At 41.8% G+C, this 21,909-nt stretch overlaps 2 protein-coding genes across 6 annotated transcripts in view; one reads left to right on the top strand and one right to left on the bottom strand.

Moving 5' to 3' along the window:
• LOC103465557 (DEP domain-containing mTOR-interacting protein) overlaps positions 1 to 21,909 on the bottom strand; it is a 52,960-nt gene that overhangs the window by 18,719 nt on the left and 12,332 nt on the right. The window contains exon 2 of one of the 5 annotated variants that reach the window (XM_008410524.3): positions 4,009 to 4,164. The exons of 2 other annotated variants lie outside the window; for them this stretch is intronic. In XM_008410524.3, coding sequence (XP_008408746.1) covers positions 4,009 to 4,079 — 71 coding nt within the window. In that variant the 5' untranslated portion in view covers positions 4,080 to 4,164. Of the gene's footprint in view, positions 1 to 4,008; positions 5,209 to 21,909 lie in introns of those variants that run through there. 2 more of the 5 variants (XM_081607393.1, XM_081607392.1) reach the window with 2 other exon arrangements.
• On the top strand, positions 520 to 2,945 carry mafbb (v-maf avian musculoaponeurotic fibrosarcoma oncogene homolog Bb). The gene has a single exon (XM_008410523.3). The coding sequence runs from the start codon at positions 1,420 to 1,422 to the stop codon at positions 2,365 to 2,367; it is 948 nt and encodes a 315-aa protein (XP_008408745.1). The 5' UTR covers positions 520 to 1,419; the 3' UTR covers positions 2,368 to 2,945.

Genomic DNA, 21,909 nt, shown 5'->3' with positions numbered 1-21,909 from the left:
GACATCAGGGTTTCCCACCCACTTTACTACTTTGTCACTGTGGAACATGGTGGAGGTCACAGAAGAATCAGTTCAAACATACAGCCAGAACTACAGTGGAATGGTTTAAAACAACGCATGTGTGTGTGATTAAGTGTCCCAGTCAAAGTCTAAACCAAAAATACATTGAGAATTAGTGGTAAAACCTGAAAACTGATGGTCACGGACTTTATCTATGGAGCCTGGCTGAGCTTGTCGTCTTCCAAACAGGAAAACAGTTTGGAAGACAACAAACGTGCAAAGCCGAAAAATGTTGTAACCATTTCCTTTTTCATCCACCTCATGAATGTGTCTAAAAAAACAACAACAGCAAAACGAAATTACAACTAAACTGCTAATAAAGTTTCTAAGAAGGCACATGCAAAATATCGTCAATATTCTTATTGCCAGCATTTATTTTATCAGTATTATATTTGCCGTAGTGTATTTTTTATTTTTACTTGATCTAAAAACAGCGCTGTTTTATTGTTAATGCAAAAGCAGACAGGTTGCACTGAACGTGGTCTTGGCACATCACAGTTTTAAGTTTGGGGAATCCCTGATCTTGCACCTGCAGTGTGAACTTTTATCCACAAGATGTCAGTATTCACAAAAGTACAACTCGGAAGACAACATAAACCAGTGTTGTTTTAAATGACCCGACTCTCTGCCCTCCTTTTTGTCTATCAGAATTTTGTTTTTATTTATTTTCTGATAAATAAATAGCCAAGAAATAAAATAAGTATTGGGAAAAATACGGTATTTCAGACCCAATTTAGATTTATTTATTTAATGATAAGAGATTAATAATGTCCCGCTGCTCTCTAAAAATTCAGTTTGGCAGCACACACCACTATGAGTCAGGAGCAAATCTAAATTAAAATGGGTAGAACAACAATCTTTACATACTGGTGTTTTGTTTTAAAAAAAGCTTCTCCCGTGGACGGTAGGAGGGGGAGACACGGAATAGCTTTTATGCAAATCAGCCTGTTCAGCATGTTTCCATTGGAGAGCAGCGTGGAGGTGTAGTCTGGAAGGCGTGACTTCGTGTCAGTTCAGCTTTATGAAGAAAGTGCGCTTCTCCTGAGCTCACAGAGGTGCGTCCAGCATTCAGGAGTCCTCACAACTCTCAGATTGGGGGTTCCTCCACCCGGGCAGGTGTGGAAGATACAGGTTTTTTTTTTTTCTCCATTTTTTTTTTTTTTTTTTTTTAATACTTGATTTTAAAGTTTGGAGGTACTTTCCCTTTTTCATTTTTGCAAGTGAGGCCCTTTTTTCCCTCCTCTCACTGCATGAAATATATGTGGCCGCTTGGAGCTGCGTGACGAGGCCACCTTGTTCTATATCACATCCTAACTTGGAGTGGTGGTGGTAGGGTGGGGGGTCTGCAGAATACTCCCCATGGATTTCACCAACGACTTTGAGTTCATGAAGTTCGGCGTCAAGAAGGAGACCATGCAGAGCCTGGACCGCTCCTTCATCGGGCCGTGCGGCCAGCTGCAGAGACCGGACTCCGTCTCCTCCACCCCGGGCAGCACGCCTTGCAACTCGGTCCCCTCGTCGCCAAACGTCAACCCGAACGAACAGAGAACCAACCCCGGGAGCGACCAGTTCTGGATACCCAACAACAACGGCGGGTACCCTCATCAGATGTACCCCCAAGCCTTCGGCCTGACGCCCGAGGATGCGATGGAGGCCCTAATAGGGGCCACGACGCAGCAGGGACACCCGTCTGCGCCCCACGGCCACCACCCTCAGTCCTACCAGCCGGACTACGACGGCTACGGCCACCTGAGCGACCCCGTCCAGCACTACCCGGGCCTCCCGGGTCACCCCGACATGCAGGGCATCCCGGGCAGCCACTGCCAAGACCCCTATCTGAAAGACGAAATGGGGAGCGAGTCCCCGGAGTCGCCGGAGGCTCAGCAGGTCCTCGGGGCTCACCACCAGCTCCAGCAGCCGCAGCACGGCCGCCACGACCGGCGGTCCAACGCGGAGATGCACTTCTCGGACGAGCAGCTGGTCTCCATGTCCGTCAGGGAGCTCAACCGGCTGCTGCGGGGCCTGAGCAAGGAGGAGGTGATGCGGCTGAAGCAGAAACGCCGGACCCTGAAGAACAGGGGCTACGCGCAGTCGTGCCGCTTCAAGCGCGTGCAGCAGAAGCACATCCTGGAGCACGAGAAGACGAGCCTGGTGACGCAGGTGGAGCAGCTGAAGCACGAACTGAGCAGGCTGGTCCGGGAGAGGGACGCGTACAAACTTAAATGCGAGAAACTGTCCGGTGCGAACTGCTACCACGAAACCGGCTCCACCAGCGACAACCCTTCCTCACCAGAGTATTTAATGTGAGTTAGTCATTTAAAAAACAACAACGACGAAATTCATCCCCATCATTGAAATGCAATGACTGAAATAATAGCTTAAAAAACAAAACAAAAACAAACAAAAAACTAATGAGAATGAGTGGGAAAGGGGGGGGATTGCAGTGATGCATGCATGCTGGTCATGTATGAGATGTTTTTATTTTATACTGCCATAGCTTATCTGTATTTTGTCTGAAAGGAAATACTTGAAATCAGATTTGCTTTTATTAGCATCCATGTAATCATTTAGTTAATGGTTAATTTTTATTGAGGTGATTTTTTTTCTCTCTGCTTTTCTTTTTATTGCTCAAATCATGGTTTGTGTTTATGCTTTTTTTTTGGGGGGGGGGAGTTGAGAGGTTTAAGGGGGGAGAGAATGATTTACTTAAACAAGTCATACTCTTTGTGAATTGGATTCTGCTGGACAGTATCAGCCTTTCTTCCAAAAAAGTATCTAATTATACAAATATATGTGTAGTTTTTTTTCCATCTAATATCTGTTTTTTTGTTTGTTTGTTTTTTTTTGCATTTATTTGGATCAATAAACCTAATCTGACAGTTTAACTTTGAGTCTTATCTGCAGACAAATCATTTTCCTGCTACGAACCATCACTACCGTCCAATAGCACCTCACACTCTTCCTCAACTTTGTCGTCTTATCAGATCAGTTTCTCACAGAGATGCACAGATTGTTTTTCTTTTTTTTTTTTGCCCATACCGACTTCCAGTTTTCCTTTGAGGTCTGATCTGCCAATATTGCAGTCTCTCCTGCCGCTACAACGCAACTGAGTAAGTTTTATTCCACTCAAAAAGTGCATGAAAGGAAAGAGAAGCTGCTGGTCGATGCATTTATGGAGCAGAAATGATGCAGGATGTAGTTTTTTGTTAGTGTTTCAGCTGTTGGTTATTGATTATTTTCCGCTAAGAACTACTACTCATAAAAAAAGATATGTATTGGAGTCCTTTTTGATAGTATGAGAAGACTAACAAGTTGCAAGATTAGCTCCTATTTGTGCTGATTTTAATAAACCCCAGTACAGTTTGTCAAAGAGCAAGTTTTTCATTCATGTGCTGATGGACCAAAACTGGTGGGAGTTTCTAGTTTTAGTGCAACAAAGCTGCCACTTACATTTCTTTTATTTTTTTTGTCACAAGATTATCTCCATTCATGTATCAAATCTTTTCACCTCTAATCTTTTTATTAAAGGTGCAATTAAAGATGATAGCGTTAACGGATGGTTTTATGGACTGAAAGTAGGGAAAGTTTGAATGCCGGTGCCTTCAGTAAACATGGCTGAAAATCTGATTTTCCAGTGTTTTCATCCGCCGTTTGGCGAACACGGCTGATCGGCTCTTTTCAAGCTCTGGCCGATTGATCGGTGCATCTCTAGATAACGCTTAATATTTACAGGAACCTTGTCCACCACTTTTGTCTTAGTGATATTTATAATGTCAAATTAGACTGAAAAAAAAAAGAAAGATCCAGCCATACTGTTTAAATGAGCTTGCAGCAGGAAAGCGCAGCACGACGCACGTAAACACAAAAAGGAAACAGATGTGTGCCGGCGCAGACGTCGCTTCCTCAATATTCTGCTACTTTAAAATAATTCCCTGCACTGAAACTCACTTCTTAGTTTTGTTTTTGAGCCAAAGCCGTTCGGCGGACCCGCTTGGCGTTGTGCATCGGTGAACAGCCATTCCCTGACCTTTGGCCTTTGCAGAGTGCTGCTTCCTGTGGGACCCCAGGGCCTGTGAAAGCGCGGCGGGGTATCGGGCGGGGGGGCTGCGGGGCACAGATAAAACAGAGTGGAAATCAGGCTTCCCCTCGACTCTCTTCCTCAGACAAACACATCACCTCTGCATTCATCTCCAGAGGAAGAGAGAAACAAGCAGCACACGGTGCAGCTGGCCCTGCTCTGGAGGAATTTTCTCACTCGATACGTCTTTTTGTTTTTCTCTCTTTTTTTTTTAACACGTGTGTGTGTGTGTGTGTGTGCGTGTGTGTGTGAAAACTTAACAGCAAAGTTCCGGACTGAAGATCATTCCCAGTTCAACACTACAACAATATTTGGATGACCGTAATAGTGCCAAGGCCAGGGTGATAATGGTTGATAAGTGGTCACATTGTAAAAGGGAGTTTATAACCTCCTCTATGAGAATCTTAGAGAGTGTTTTTTCCCCTCTTTCTTTATTTCTTTCTTTTCTGTTCTTTTTTTTTTTTTGCTGTCACAGGAGACTTTGTAACTCCTCTCCTGCCAGCAAGAGCCCAACTGGGAGCGAGCGAGCGAGCGAGTGAGGTGGTTCAGTTAACAGGAATTTGCTGGAACATGCGTTACCCTCGTGGACGGTGCTTAGCTCATCTCTCCGTTCAACGGAAAGCAGTTCTGCAGAAGCAACTTTTCTAGAAAAAAAAAAACAGGCCTGATCCGTTAAGGTCTGCTTGCTGTGACGTAGCAGAAAAAACCACCAGGAAACTTTATCTTAACGTGACCAGTGGAAGGTTCATAAACCTGTTCTACCAAACGATAGGCATCTGCTGCCTCTCTTTTAAACCTCGTTTATCGCCTGTAAAGCCACTCAGGTAGCCGTTTGCTGAGAGGCCGTAAAGTGAATTTTGTCCGGTTGATTGTGAATTACATAATTGCTTCTAAATTCAGCTAAATTGCACCTAAAAGTCCCGCAAAGTGACAGTTTGACACAAATCAACAAAACTCCAGATTTCACGTTTGCAATGTAGAGAAAATCAAAACAAATTTGCAAGCCTCTGTGCACAAAGTCACATATTTTGGTGTATCTCTGCGGTTTTCTGAACACGCCGTCACCCCCCCCCCCCCCCCCCCCCCCAATCGGGTGCTTGCGCACTTGAACGCATCACATGGGGCTTTCTAAGGAACAGTGGAATAATACTGTAGAAGTGTTGGCGAGGAGAGCGGTTTTGTGGCGCTGTGTGACAGTTTGCCATTGTAGAAACGATTAGCCAGCTCTTTTCTCTTGCACGTGATAGGCTGGTGGGATCTGATGTGGGAGCCTCGCTCTCCCCTCCCTCCCTCTGTGTCCCCCTCCCTCCCTCCCTCGCTGCCACCAACACCCCGAGCCCACAGTGCCTGAGGCTGGCTACTGAGTCAGCAGGAGGGATAGGTGTCTGCACGGCCGTGGCATCAGAACAAGAGAAAGGCGACTAGAGAGCAGGGGAAAACGGTCCAGGATAAACATGCTTCTGTAGAGAGGAGCGAGACAAAGAGAGGAGGGGAAAACTGCACCAAAACGAGGCGAGACTACGGTGCTTCTCAAAAGTGTTCAAACCCCTTCGACTTTTACGCATTTTAGTCTCTTAATCATGCACCAACTTCCATTGATTTTACCGTTGAAGTTGACCAAGAGACAGTAGCACATAATCGTGAAGTGGAAGGAAATCATAGGTGGCTTTAAAACCTTTTTGCGGTTAAAAAATGTGAAAAGTGTGGCATGCATTTGTAATCAGCCCCCTCAGTAACAACTGCAGGTTTTCAGAGGGTATGTCTTCACCAGCTTTGCACGTCGGCAGAAATAAAACGGCTCGAGTTCAGTCTGATTCGACGTATTTTCGGTGCTTCCGGTCTTCGCAAGGAATCTCATCCAGGTTTAAGTCTAGGCTTTGACTGGGCCTTTCTAAAGCATGAATTTACCGTACTCATGGCTCTAAACTGGTTTTCTTCCATACCTTCCCTGTATTTACCTGCATACATTTTCCAATCCACTCTGACCAGCTTCCATATCCATGACGGAGAAAAGCATCCTCCCAGCACAAAGGCACCATGATCATGTTTCATACTGCGGACGGTGTGTTTAGGGAGATATTCAGTGTTAGATTTCAGCCAAGCATTACTTTTTCGTGTTGGCCAGAAAGTTGAGTTTTAAGCCGAGCGTGGTGCCAGCCACTCGACTGGGCAGCAGCGATCCGCCGAAGCCCGGCCGCGTTTCAGACAACGGACACAGACAGAGGAATGCTGCAGATACGCACCATTGTGTGGGGAGAGGCAGAGGAATGCAGGCTGCCAGGCTGCGCACACTAACACCAATGAACACAGCCAGAGGCCACGAGCCACCAGGGTTAAAGCCGGGCCAAACGACCCCACAACCAACCACCACTCACCACCTCCAGCTGCGTTATCAGCCCCCTCAACACTGGGCGTTTGGACTGGAGGCATGCGATACGGCGCGTTTCAGTATCAATCCGATACCAACTAAATATAGGACCGGTATAGCCGATACCAATACTTGTTATTTACGTTTGATGCATCCTCAAACTTTTGACCCTCAGGTGTTTTTGCAGGATTTTTTCCTTGGAATTATTTTGTAAAAAATCTGGCAGAGAAATTCGATAGTTTACAGGTCTCTACAAAATTACTTTAACAACATTTTTACATGATAAACAGAAACAATATAAAAACAAAACAAATGTGTGTATTGTTTCTTAAAGCTCTTAGAGCTCTTGACTTGACATTTTTGATGTTGACGACCGTCTATATCAAAAATGGTTAGATGGTAGAAATTTATGTCAAAATCTGTGAGTTGCTGGTTCAGTCCCCACTACATCCGTCTCTGTCATTGTGTCCTTGGGCAAGACATAACTTCAAGAGCTCCGTTAGAGATCAGAGTTATATGATGAACTGAGCAGCCGTCACCGATGACGGTGGCAATGGTGGTAGGAGTTTGCCCAGCCCGACTCGGTCCGTTTGTCGTCGTGTCCTTGGGGTTAGATACTTCACCCGTCTTGCCTGCTGTTGATGGTTAGAGGGCCCGGTGGCGCCGGTGCATGGCAGCCTCGCCTCTGTCAGACCGCCCTGGGGCAGAGTCTGGCGGTATCTTGCCACCGTCAGCAAGTGAATGGGTGAATGACTGAATGTAGTGTGAAGCGTTTGTGGTCTTCTGGACTTGATAAAGTGCTTCATAAGCCCCCTTTATCACTTGATATTCAAATCACCACATTCTGCTTTCACAGTAGTGATAGTCGCTGACCCCCTCGCGCTCTCTCCCTCTCTCTTTGTGTGGCTAAAAGTCAACTGACCAGACATTTGACCTTCGGCAGCAAACCGTTTCCAGCCTCAGCCGGTTCTTCCACTCTTGTTTTGCAACCGTAAGGCTCTAACACCCTCTGCGGCGGGCCTACAAGCGCGTTTCACGTGAAGCGGCAGAGCAGAGATCGGGATGGAGGACAGGATGGACGAGTGGGGCTTCCTCTTTCACTTCCTATATGCGGGTCCAGTCAAGTGACTCTTTGTGAGAGTGTTAGGTTGGGATGTCGCAGGGAAACACAGCTTCGATCGCTGTGGTTTCCGCTCAGGATGTCCAGTCCTTTCTGCTCACAGTTGTGACACTGTGAATCATGCAGCCGTCACACACGTCTCCATGGACGCGGCTCACACACGCATGCACACACACAGAAGCACACACGCGAACTCGGACATGCATTCGCAATCCCAAACTTTCACGCGTGTGCACTTTCATGCTTGCTCACGAAACAAGGCGAGTGCGGCGTTTCTTTTTTTAATATAAAATCATGTGATTGTGATTTTTTTTTAATCTCCTTTTCTGGTTGAGACTGGAATTGGGATCTCTTGCATAAATCATGATGCCATATTTTCCCCTGTCACCATATCTTGACAGACTATGGAGTAATTATGACTGCACTACTGGTAATGACTAAAGTAATCACATGATGGGCTGAGGAGGATTCAACAAAGTGGATTAATGTGTAGCCTCAAAACTACAATAAAGCTCACTATCTTATTGGCTGTAATAAGGAACCTGACTTCCTGGGGACAACGTGTTCCGGGTTTTTTTTTTTTTCCTTTTTTTTGCGGACAAACTCCTGAGGATCTGATAGGAAGGAGCTCTTGATAAACAGGCTGTCACGTTTCAGTGGACGCTGCTAAAGAGGAGTGTGACAAAGTCCTGTCCCATTACAGGTTGTTGGACTTTAGTAACAGAGCAAAGGGTGATCCACTGTATGTAATAATTATACAGGGTTCTCACCGTGTGGGAGAGCAACTGCTTCAGTCTCAACATACACCGGAAACCAGAAATTTACATGCACTGTTTAAAGAAAAAAAAAAAAGCAAAGATTTTTTTCTATTTTTTTTTTTACTGTTTTACCGGCCCTATCAATCAAATTTTATTTGCACAGCACCTTTCAGCAACAAGGCATTTCAAAGTGCTTCACATCATAAAAACACAAAATTACAAAGTCGTAGAACATACAGTCGATAACATTACATTTTGCACACCAGATAATTGATGAATGTTTCATGATTAGGTTTCAAAAGCAACTCTAAACAGCCGAGTTTGTAGTTTAGATTTAAAGGAACTCAGTGTTCCAGGTGTCTTGCAGTTTTCTGGAAGTCTGTTCCAGATTTGTGGTGCATAGAAGCTGAATTCTGCTTCAAGTTATAAAGGTAAAGTTTGGGTAAAAAAAACTTCAAGCGTACCACCAGATCAGCTACAAAATGACTTAAGGACAAGGAGCCAGATTTTGAAGTAGCAAAATACAATCCAATAATGTCAACACCTTCAGCTTTCCTTCCTTTTACGGGGACAAGCAATGCTCTCTGATTTCATAAGTGTGAAGAGAAGAGAAGAGAAGAGAAGAGAAGAGAAGAGAAGAGAAGAGAAGAGACTTTTCCCTTTCATTCCCAGTGAGGATTTCCTGTCCTGTTTTATGGGGGTCATGCAGCTGGCAGGCGCCCTCCTGTTTCTGTCCATAATGATGACAGGGGTCCATTAGTACGCAGTAGAAACACGAGCCACAGAGGTTAAGGCAGACTCTCTTTCTCTCCTCCCCCCCACTGCAATCTGACAGCGTCTTCCCTTTCCACAGCCCCCGGATCCCGGAGCGCAGCCTACCTATCTATAGGGCAGATAATTGTGGCTCTCAGTTGTTGTTGACAAAGCTCGGCTGATTAAGGGTCAGCCCCCGGCTCTGACACCAGCATGTGTGATCTGGCGAAACCTGGAAAGCTGGAAAAGTCCAATTCCCCGGGGATAGTTTGTATCTGTAACATGCTTTCATCCAGGAAAAGTAAAAAAAAAAAAGGGGGAAGGAGAGGAACGCTCTCTGGTTTTTCGGGAACAGTGAGGCAGAGAAAACAAACAGCTCAATGTGCCGAGACATGGAAGCATGTGAAGCGGGAAGAGAATTATAAATGTTTCCAATGAGGTTTTCAAAATGAAAATTGAGAAGATGTTGCATGTATATAATCACCTTTCTCTCCAATTTCACCTCCAAGTGTTTGGCGGTACATGTGAAGAGTGACATTACTGCTTTTTCCTTCTTTGCAAAATTTCAGCGGCTCGGTCAGATTGTGTGACAACGAGCATCAACACGCCTCAGTGTTCAAGTCCAGATCAGGTCTGGACTGTTCCCATCCTGACACACGAATACGCCTCGATTGTCGCCCTGGCTTCTGGCTTTTATATTTGGCTGGAAAGTGAACCAACAACCCAATCACTGGTCTTTTGCAGCCTCTTGTATTTCCCACGGCATGATTCTTCCATCGCCGTGTAGATGGGTGATGTGCAGTGCCAGTTTTTCAGTGTAGTTAACAGAACAGTTGCTTTTGCTGAGGATAATATGCGGCTATTTAACACAGTTTGATGGACGATAAATTGTCTCAGAAGATATCGCAGTAAACAACAATGGAGAACATTGTCAGGAACGCATTCTCAAAGATCAATGAACTGTAATTTCTGATGAACATTTAACACTGGAATCGGAAAGACATTGTAAATATGAAAAACAAATAAAGGACACACCCAAAACAACAAACTGGAAACTGAGGTCTCTGTTAGCAAAATTGTCCTTCACCTGCTCTCTCACCAATCGTGCAAATGGAAATTATTGAGCTCGTTTTAATTCATTGTGCGATTATTGCTCACCCTGCATCTCAGTTTTGTTTTGGGGCATCAAACGAAGAAGTACGAATACAAATTCTAATCCAACTTTTTTTAGATGTTTACAAGGAAAGCACTTTGACTTTATAATCGCCCACCATCTCTGTTACGTAACCTCGGCAAAACCACCAAAAGGCCTGTGTTCCCAACGCGACGAAACGCGAGTGAAAACCTGAGGGGTGTGAATAGTTTTTGCACGGCAGCAGCTCTCGGCCCGCTGACTTTCGGTGGGCGTTGCTTACAGTCGAATATGGAAGCGCAGTCATGTGTTTTGGTCAAGTCTAACGAGGCCTCCTTGGAACCGGGTGTGTCACTCTCCCACTTATGCGTCATGCCGGCGTCCATCTTGTGTCATAACTCCTTCTTGAGGTTTCTCAGAAGGCCTCTGGCTCCGGCTGATTCGAGGCTTTTGTCTCTCTGCCTCTCACAGCCGCCGCCGTCCGTCGCCTCTTTGCCGCTCCCTGTGATTACACGCCGTGTGTGCGGCCTCCGTTAAAATAACCGGCGAATGGAATAAAAGAAAAAAAAAAGTGTTTGGTGCGGTCAGATGACTGCGGTTGTCAAAAGGGATCTATTTAGGAGGACGCAGGCCTTTATCCTATAGTGAACTGAAGTACTTGTTTGTTCTACTTGTGGCTGAGATACAGGAAGTACTTTGTTCTGGCTTCTTTAATGGAAAAAAAAAAGGAGAGAGACTTCTCAAAAAGATTTAAATGAAAGGTTACGTGCAAACAACAAGGCTTATCGAGGGTGTGATGACGGTTTGCTTTGAGTTGCAGACGGCCTGTTGTTTCAGACTCATAAATCAGCTTCATGTAGTTTATTCACAGCAGCCTGACCGCAAATTGTCCCCCTGTCATAGCGCACAGACACTTATGCACAAGCTACAAAGAAAGCGTGTGGTGTCAAATGTTTTAAGACACATTTTTACAGCTTGTAATCTGGAAATTAGATGCAGTAGTAAAAGCTTAATAATAAAGGTGCTTTTATTTTTTTTAAATCAGCAGAGGTGCTCTGCCACATGGACATTCATGGTTTAGCACGCCACATTTACTTCTCGTCTAGACCTGATTTAAAACCAGTCACTTTTGAAACTTTCAAGTTCATCAGTTCACCTCGTAGTTCTTTCATTTTCTTTTATTTCCAATCTGAGAAGCAAAGCTGCAGGAATCTGGAAACTGAGTTTAGTCACTGAATGCTTCTGCATTTTGGTCCTAATGACGTTCTGATTGAAAATGTAATACTCCTGTCTACTCAGCTCATCTTTACAGGCAAAAATGATGATGATGATGATGATTATTATTTATTGTTAACCTTTATTACACCAGGAAAATATCATTGAGATTAAACATTTCTTGTTGCAAGAGAATCCTGGCCAAGACATTTTATTATTATTATTAATCTCAAAGTCATATTTTTCTTACAGGCACCACAAATATAAAAAGAGCTGCATCTTGTAATTTGATCCATCGCGATATCTGATATGTGAATTAAGGATTCGGGTCGTTTTTAAGATTACAAATACAAACGTTGCTTTTTCCTTCTACTCAAGAGCCTTTTGCTTCGTATTTTATTTTATTTTATTTAAAAGGAAATCCTCAAACAGAGGGACAAATGTTTGCTTGACTTCAACCTTTGGTCAGTTCAGAACCCCCTCACTCCGTGTCTTATTCGTTAAATCAATCACAGCATATCTCTGCAGGGCTTTAAAGGAAAATTGACTCAGACATCACATGTTCTGGACGACTTCAGATATCTGGAAAAACAAACTAAGTGGAGGAACAGTAGTCGCTTTTCATTAAAAACTATAATTTACACTGAGTTTCAGATGCTTTAAATTATTGATGTGGCCCAATAATAACAACAATAATAATAGTCGGTAAATCTGACCAATAATCTTTTGGCAAAATACTGAAACAAAAAATATTTTCTTATTAAAAGCATCAAAACTGAAAATGTCTACCTTCTTTTTGTAACAAACAGAATTTTCAGACACTTTTTTGAGTTTTCTTTAAAAAATAATAAATAAAAGAAATAAATAAGAGGTTGTTGATAATTGGTTTGAAGCATAAATGGAGGAAATCTTTTAAAATAGTCATTTTCTGTCTGATTCAAAGCAAATGTGCCGCTAATTTTTCCGTTCATGGTTGGTTTGTGTTTAAAAAGAAAAAATTAACAAAGAGGATTTTGGGTTTGTTGCAGTCCTTAGAGAGAAATTAGGGATGGATAATAATCAGAATCAGTCACTCAGACCTAAAAAAAAATAATAAAATCAGTCAGTGAAATTCTCATTGGTCCATCAGAACTTTGCTTTTGTTCTGCCAGATGTAATTTTATGCTTTTTTTGGAGGGAAAAAAATACTGCAACAGTAAAATATAATTTGATACAGTTTGTCTTTATCTCTGCTCTGGATGCATTTCCACTGATAATGTCAGCGACTACACCATCATGTTCTCCTCTTTTGCACCAATTTGCTCATTAAGCTCTTCTCATGTGACGCTTTAAAATCTGCCTGCTGTTTGGAACATGTGAAACAAGTGGCAGCAGAACATGTAATGTGAAAATGTTGCAAGCGAGCGCATGATTGCATGGAAACCAAAGCAACGACTTGAACAATCTAGACACATTGTGATAGGGGAGTCAGAATGAGAGTTGAATCACACCAGAGCAGCCCTTCTTTCACTTACTCACCAGCGTGGTGAGTAAGTGAAAGCAACACTTTTACAGTTCGACCCGCTCCAACTCCCAACCTGCACGTACCGACGCTCAGGCCAGCGGTCTGGACATACAGGAAATGTGTTTCCATGGAATGGAAACATTTTCTAAGGCTTGTTTTAGACAAAAAAAACTGAAGGAAACAGCAGTAAGGATAGTGGTTAAATGTGGGGCGTTAACAAGTCTGTCACTTATGAGGCTAGCGAGCAATAAGACAGTTCTGCGCAATGAAAAGTGAAACAGAGAGAGAGAGAGATAGAGAAATCACTATCCTGTAAGCCACGTGTGTCAAACTAAAGGCCCGGGGGCCAAATCTGGCCCGCCGTAGCTTTTTATGTGGCCCTCCAGACTCTGAATTACATCAACAGGTCCCTCCAGTTTTTCACAAATTCGCAAAATTCACACAATGTCAACAGATCCGCACATTTTTCCCCCCTAATTTTACTGCAAAGTTTTCACAAAATTGGCCATAAACATTGGGTCTAAGTGACTGCTGCCTCAGCCTTACTTGAAGTTATAGACCATAATCGATACGGCGACTGATAAAAAGTCACATTAGCGCAAACATCGTAAAACTTCCTTACAAATATTTCTAAACTGATGCAACAAAGCCTGAGTTTGGTTGCAAAAATATACACAAAAACAATCATAAAATCCAGAATGGACTAATCTGTGTGATTAATATTATTTAATTTTAAGAAACATTTATTGAATGCTAATTATTGATATTTTAGCAGTTTAATGGTTTTCATCAATACATTCTGGCACAACCGGCCCTTTAAGAACATTCAGATTTTTTAGAAAACAAAGTTTGACGCACCTGCTGTCAGCCAAGCTGATATTATTTAAACTCCAGTCATTTCAGTCAGTAAACATACAAAAAGTGGCTAGCAGCATGTAGTAGTATGTAATATCCTATTGTGTTAAATCAAATTTATTGTGAATACCATCTGGCATTAAAGTCACTTTGGACCACCAAGCAGCAGTCCAGCCCTTTTTCTCACTTCTATGCCATTATGTTGCCAATCGGTTTCTTTAGCAATACAGACTTTTGTGTTTTACTCTCCTTGCTAAGCCCGTCTGTCCCTGTGATAGTCTAGGCCATAAAAATCCTTTTTTTCTTTTCTTTTTTTGATCTTGTGCAATTGCATTTTGTTTTGTTTTTCAGCATTAGGTCATAATCATCAAAATGATCCTTGAAGCAAATCCTTTTGTGTGTAATGAAGCTACATACAGGTGCATTTTTTGCAGGAGTATTGTTTAAAACCAGCCACCAGCGTTAAATGTCAGTGTCTTACCCAGTTTGCATTAAAATGCATTGATAAAATCCGCTAACACAAGTGGAAATATTTAAAGGAAGCTCCAACTTCCTCTTTCAGTGTTTCCATGGAGATGAGGGGAATAGCGCTTTTAGTGAAGCCTTTTTAAGAAATTTCAACCAGTAAATATATGCTTTTTTTTTCAGCATTTATGTTTTAAGATGCAGACTGAGGTCATAACATTTGCAAGAGATTATTGATCAGTCACTAATTTTATGCTTGAGTAGAAACACTGCAGCAGCAGCAGCACGGTTACTGTTCAAGTGAAATTTACATATTTTGGAAGCTTTAGGTATTAATGAAGTGTGACTTGGCTTAAAACTGGTTTGATTTAATGGTTTATTGGCAGCTGTAACCCCGATTTATTTTTTTATTCTGCAGTCAAGAGGTGGGATCAGCACAGAATCCATTCTACCTGTACGTTCCCACACAACGTTTCACTTCAGAACACCTTTAAAATACATTTACATTCTGGCTCCACAAAAACACTGTTTCCATGTGGACGTGGGACACAAATGGCTACAAATTTACTGTTTTATTAAATACAAAACAAACAAAAAAAAGCCCTCTGTGGATTACATCTGTGATTTTCTACAAACTAACCTCAAAATCCAATATGGCTGCTGTACCATAACAACAAAAGGTTTCTTTTTCTTGTTTTTTCCTCACTTTCAGGATTGCAAGCATGTTCCCTTAGTTCAGGGATGTCCAAAGTGCAGCTTGGGGTCTATTTGTGGCCCTCTGAATGATTTTGTGTGGCCCCTGACTGCAATACTGTAATGAATCGAATCTGGCCTGACACAACAACAAAAATAATTTCTAATTTATTAACCAGGCTTCTACATTCAGAAACACCCACTGGTTAAAATAGCAATCACCTTAGAGGAAAGAGTTGCCCTCGGCCAATTCTTGTTGGTGAACTTGGGCTAAAAGAAAAAAATTTATCACACAACCAACCCAAAAATATTAATAAGCAGTACGCCTGCCTTCTAATAACACAGTTGGTAAAAACTCTTTGTATGTTTTGGATAAACGGTGATTTAAAAATCCTTTCATTTCAATAAAATCTTACACATTTACTTTAATTTAAGCAGATAGAATTACAAAGGCTCAACAAATGTGCTTGTAAACTTCAAAAATACATTTTGTGGCCTCCAAAAGTTTGAACAGAAAGTCTGACCACCACTGTGTTAGTTGCTGAATGTCTAATACGCCTGCAGACCGACGCTAGTAGCAGCCTGTAGTTGAGAACAACGACTAGTAAACTACTGGTTTTCTGACTTGCAGCTAGAACACGGTCAAGTCGGGTTTCCTGTCATTCCCAGATCCAGGTTCTGAGGTCAGAGGTCACTGCGTCAGCAGCACCAGCACATGTTCCTGGGTCAACGTCGTCTCCTTCACTTTCAGCGAGGGCGTTCTCACAACATTCTCTGCTGCACTTCCCCTTTGACTAGTATCTGTTTGAAGCAGAGATCAGCGTTCTCAAACTACTCAGCTTTTTCTTTTTTTAAACCTAACAATAGTTGACGCTAAAATTATTCTTAGGCTGTCACTACTGGTACTCAGTTGGCAGCAGCACGGGGTTTTTGATCAAATACTTGTACTCTCCCAACTCCGTTTTGGGCGTCGCTGTTAAAGCTGAACAGTCATGGGATTCCCAGTTAGTCCAGTTCCACTTGAACGAGACACGGAACCGTTACAATACATGACAAACATTGTCGTTCACACAAGAAGAGTCGTGACTCTACAACACCATCATCAGTCTGACATGTTGACATGTTCCAGTCTTCACCTGGTCGAGATATTTTTTAGTTTTTTTTTTAATACCGGTTGTTAAAACTTCATCACGGACAAAAACTTTTAAAGGTTGAGACGGTGCGCCGGATAGCAGTCTTTTACTGTCCATCATGCGCTACAGATGACCGTTAAATAACTTTACAGGCCAATATAGTGCCGTTCATATGATCACAGTGAGGTGAAATTGCAGATCGTATAAGCGAAGGGTGTAAAGAACCTTACGACCCACACGTGGCCTAGCAGAGTTCTGCAGAAACCGCTCTGTCCAACGGGAGTGGGCCACCTCAGACTTCCAACCAAACCCACCTGGAAGCCGTCATGTGCTGGGAATGGTTAACCTGTCTAACGAGCGTTGGGAACGCCCCGTTGGCTATGGATCTAGCTCTTCAGGGCGTCTTCTGGAGTGCAAATGAAACCTCAGACAAACAAGTGACAAAAAAAAACATGATTAATTTTTAGATAATCTCCGGGTGAGGGAAAATGATTAATTTTTTAGTGAAACTTTTGCTACTCTGTTGCAAAAGTATTCACACCCCTTATGCCAGGGGTGTTCCAAAGTGTGCCCCTGGGGCTATTTGAAAGCAAAAGGTCCATGGCTAGTCTGAAGGAGCTGCAGGAAACCAAAAAGAAAAAAAAGTAGCTGGATTTATCTGCAAACAGGGACAACTATGATGAGCCGTGCGCTCCACTACTCTGGCCTTCTTGACAGAATGGAACGAAGAAAACTACTATTGGAAGAAATCTATAAAAAACTAAATAAATAGTTTTTAGTTTGCCTCAAAATATGTAGAAGGCACAGTGAATGTATGTATACTAATGAGATAAAAGTCAAGCCTGAACAGTCTTTGATTGTCCATCTCTGGCATCCTCACATTGGAACACGGTGGTGGCAGCGTACTGCTGTGGGGATTATTTACTTCAGCTGAGGCAGGGAGGCTGGTTGATAGAAGATGGGTGGATGTAAATACTAAAGACTTGGTTGAACTTTGAGTAGGACGAAAACCAAACATGCAGCCGGTCTTGTTACGTTTTGCGCAGAAAAACTGGCAGAACCTTTCAGTCCAGGCTTGTTTGAAATTTACTTCTGTAAAGCATTTACTCAGGATAGCTGAATACAAATCCACGCCATACTTTTCAGATTTTCATTTGACAAAAATAAATAAATAAAATATTCAAAAGTGTAATTTGCCTTTCACTTCACAAACCACACTACTCTGGTTTATCACATACAATCAGGTCTGTCAGGATAGCGAATTTTGCTAGCCAATAAATTGTTCCAGAAATTATAGCGATAAACAATAATATCGCTGTTTTAGGACCATTTTCCATGTAATATGTTGATAAAGGCGTAACAATGCAAGTTTGTCCTTTCAAAGAGCAATAAACTGTACTGAAGATATTTTAAATATCCAAGATAAAACACCAACCAAAAAATGATGAAACAAATGGGAACAACCAGTTACAACAAAAACCGTAAATAAAATGGATTACGGACTCTGTGAACAAAACGGTCCCACAAAAAAGAAAAAAAGAAAAGAAAATAGTCAGAATGGTAATTATGGAGCTCATTTGAACTTATACGATTAATTGTTTGCTTATTGTGACAGGCTTACTTACAGTCCAAAAAAGGTGCATTTATTTGTGCCTTTAAAGTGATAAAAGGTTTAAAAAAAGAAAAAAAAAGGTTGAGTGGGTGTGAATACTTTTGCAGGACTCTGCAGAGGGAGCGTGGCGGATGAGGTCAAACAGTTACCGTCAGCCTGTGAGTGACAGCGTTCGCGGGGAAGGGAGGCTATATTTAAATGAAGACTCGAGCTGCAGCCTTGACTCATGAGACGAGCGATGCTGCACTTTTTTCCACAAAAAAAAAAAAAAACAGACTCTGGTTTTTTTCCCCCCAGGTTTCCTTAAATAAACACTGCCAGGCATCCTTATGACCTAATGACACCAAATTATTTTAAGAAAGTCATTGTGAAATTTTACTGATTTAGCAAGCATTTATCTTTGAAAGAAAAGGGAAATGTGACCACATATATATATATATATATATATATATATATATAAATAAAACAAGACTTACAAAGTGGATCCATAACTCAGATACTGTGCCCAATTTTGCTGATAAGTTACAAAGCAGGTTTATTGGAAGGAGAGGAGGATCGCTGCGCGTGGGGGAATAGATTTTATTGATCCGCGTTTTAAAAAAAATGACCTCTTTCTTTAAAGATTCTTTCATAATGTTCTGCTGAGGACTTCGGCAGCTTTGTTGTCTGGATGGATCCGGACGCCAGCTGGGCTCTGAGACACAGCCGATTGGATGAGATGGTGGAAAGCAGGAGCGCTGAGTTTTCCCACCAGTAGAGAGGACTTTGGAACGGGAGCAGCTTCTCTGAAGCTTCGTCAAACACTGATTACCTGATAGACATGTCAGATGTTGCATCCTCTGCACAGAAAAAGAAAGAAAAAGAAGTACTAAACTTCCAAATGTGGTGCCGTGTGTTGATGTAGAGATGAAGAAGCTCAACTGCAGTGTTGGACCTAAACATGTTGCATTCAGGAAACTATCTAGAATACGGTTAAAATGACTCTTTAGCCAGCCCCAAAGCATTAGTGAACTAAGCTAGGAGGGGTTACAACAAAAAAAAAAACTGGAGGTTTGTGTTATAACAGAGATTCCTGCATTTCCTGGCACAAAAATATACCATTTCAAGGCCTGTTCATTTCCTTTTAAATTGTGCCACATTTAAGGGAAATGCATTTGTAAGTTTAGTATGTGAGTTGTTCCCATACGAAGACATCAGACACGTTTACAAGTCATTTTTGTCCACAAGTCAAATCTAAGTCAATAATCTCAAGTCTCTAATGACTGAAGTCAAACATTTTTACATCAAATCCATGACATCTTTAACATGCATCTCTAACTCTGCACATTTAATTTAGACACTGTTACGTACGACTCAGCGCTCCACGAGGCGTCTACGTATATGATGTCTATGAGAGAAACCCTGCTATAACCGCTTCAGTGATTCTTGTTGTAGCGCCACCACAGGCAGGGAGGTCAACAGCTTTTTCAAAGCCTTTGGTTCATTTGACATAATGCAGTGTGAAAGCAAACGGCAGCAGCTGAAAACCTAACAAATGTCGCAATTCTGGTCCCCAGTCGAGCCGAGTCTACCGGACTAAACACCCTTAATCAAGTCTCAAGTCTTTAATTCTCGCAACTTAAGTGTGACTGGAGTTTCAGTCTCAAACTCAAGTCGGCGTCTCTGCCCTAAGTCGGTTTAGGGTTAGCTCAGGGTCCCAGAAAACCTTGGAGCTCCCAGCAGTGTTTTCAGACTGATGAGAGAAGTACGGCAGGTTTATCAGCCTTCATCTTTTTGCTCGTTGTGCTTTCACCCCTAAGGCTACCCTGCCACGCTCCACATATCTGCGCCGCCATCTCTTTGCTTGCATTCGGTCTGTGTCAGCAGCAGCAGCAGCATGAGAAATGGGGGCGAGCTCTGTCCTCAGTTTCGCGGATATGGGCTGCGTGCCCAGATGTAAACAGTTTCTGTGAAAGTTTCCAGTTTCGTCCGTTTTCTTCTCCCCTGGAAAGGTGGCATGACGGGTCTTCCCACAGGGGGGTGGCAGCGTTGGAAGTGCTGGTGTCCCGCACTGTCCTCCTCTCCGTGCCTGATGACGAGGGCCTTATCGCTGCATCTGCTCTGTCACTTAGCCTCCCCCCCTCCTCCATTGTTTAGGGATTAAGTGAGCGCATTGTGAGGCACAGGGAACTAAATTTGGAGCTCTCCGACACAGTTTTCCTCCTCAATGAAGTGACTTAATTAGAATCAAAGCGTTATTTTACATAATGTGCAGGAAAGTGCAGAATGCTGAATTTCTCGACTCGCCTCCGACGGCTACGTTTTTTAACTAAAGTGTCTGTCAGAAGTATTCATACCCCTTCAACTTTTTCACCCAACAACCTCAAACTGTACTGTGTTTAGTTTGAGATTTTCTATCACAGAGCATTTAGCAAATATAAATCTGAAAGGTGTGGAATGAATTTGTATTTGGCCCCCTGTATTCAGCAAATAGAGTTAATCCAATCAGATCGCAACATCTGATTAGGTGTTACAATGTATTTTCTTAACATTGTGCAACGTTAGTATAAGAAGGTTTACAGCTCAGGTGGGCAAATACTTTCAAAAGAACTATAGCAGCAACTGATGATCATTTCAATCATTGATTATTTTATCAGTCATTTTGATAATTACTGATTTTGACCAAAAATAGGCACTTTCTGCAGATTTTTCATTTAAGCCTTTTTTATACAAAATAAAAATATATTAAGAGATGAAAATAAATAATTCAATCATTTTATTGCCTAAAATTTGTAGCAAGGGATACATCTGCAGCTAAATAAAATCCTAACATCGACATGTGAAAAGCTCAGATGTTTCTGCTTGACATCAATAAAGTGTAGAGCTCATGTTTGTTATTTTTTGGATTATCTGACTAATTGGATAACAAAATGTCCTTAAGAGTTTTGTTTGTTTTTTACAGAATTTGAACCAGGTGAAGCATATGTAAAACATATTTACAGACAAGCTTTTTAATATATTAAATGCAAAATGTACATGTTTGTACAGTTTTGACTTAATTATTACTACGAATATGTTCTCTCAGCAACTGGCCTTTTTTAAGTCTGAATACTCCAGTTAACGATTAGTCGATTACTGAATTAGTTTACAATTATTTCAATAATCAATTAAATCGCGATCAATTTGATTAATCGGTTCAGAAGAGAGCAACTAGTAGACATTCATTCCACAAACCTGGCCTGTAGGAAACCAAACGAGGGGAAAACTTACATCGTAATGAGCACATCTTCTGCACCTTGAAAGGATAATGCTTTTTCACAGCAGGGCTGGGAAAGCATGAAGTTAATTACAGAGCAAAACCTCTCAGAGGCAGAACAGGAATTAAGACAGAGAGCGAACCTTGGAATACAGCAGGTCAAGATAAAAATAAACTTTATTCTACCCCAAAGGGCAATTTGTTTTGCAGGCGGCCAAGGAAAAATTACAATTGATAGAAACACAGAACAAACATGATTCCACCAGGATTCAGACGTAACCTACTGTAGTCTCTGTTCGGGCCAATCAGGTCAATTATTTATGAGGGACTCTAATCAGGACAAATGAACATTTGTAGCTTTTTGTGTTGCACTTTATCACAAAATATCCCAACTGTAATTATAGTAAAGAGGATCATTTGGGTTATTAAGGCTTTCTTATGATTTTTTTCAGGACTATTTAGTCTGTGCTTATTTTTCAGGCTTGACGGACTCCAACCAGCAAACAAAATGAAATGTTAAAACTGGTTCAATAAAGCAGTTGTTGTTGGATCAGCTCTGTTAGCTCAGCTCTGATTTCTTCTCTCATAGAATTGGAGGGGTTTTTTTACATTTTGCCACAAGGACCAAAAATGTTAAGCTGAGAAGAATCGAGGGTCACTTTTATTTTATTTTATTAAAACTGAAAAAATGTCTTCTCTACAATAATATACTAAATAGATATTTTAATAAAGCAAAGTAGCCAAATGGTTGTAGAAAAGGAATCTGTAAATCATTGTCAGTCCAAAATAATGATAATAATAATGATTTTGCAGCATTGATGCTTTTTATATTGACAAGTAAAATGTTATCCCAATTGTTTTTTTTAAGAGACATTGCCAAAACAACACAAAGTATTTCTTTTTAAGAAGATTGTGTCTAAAAATCTAG

Source organism: Poecilia reticulata, chromosome 5 (genome assembly GCF_904066995.2).
Source record: "Poecilia reticulata chromosome 5, P_reticulata-male-v2, whole genome shotgun sequence".
NCBI classification, from domain to species: Eukaryota; Metazoa; Chordata; class Actinopteri; order Cyprinodontiformes; family Poeciliidae; genus Poecilia; species Poecilia reticulata.
This window is presented reverse-complemented; position numbering and strand designations above follow the sequence as displayed.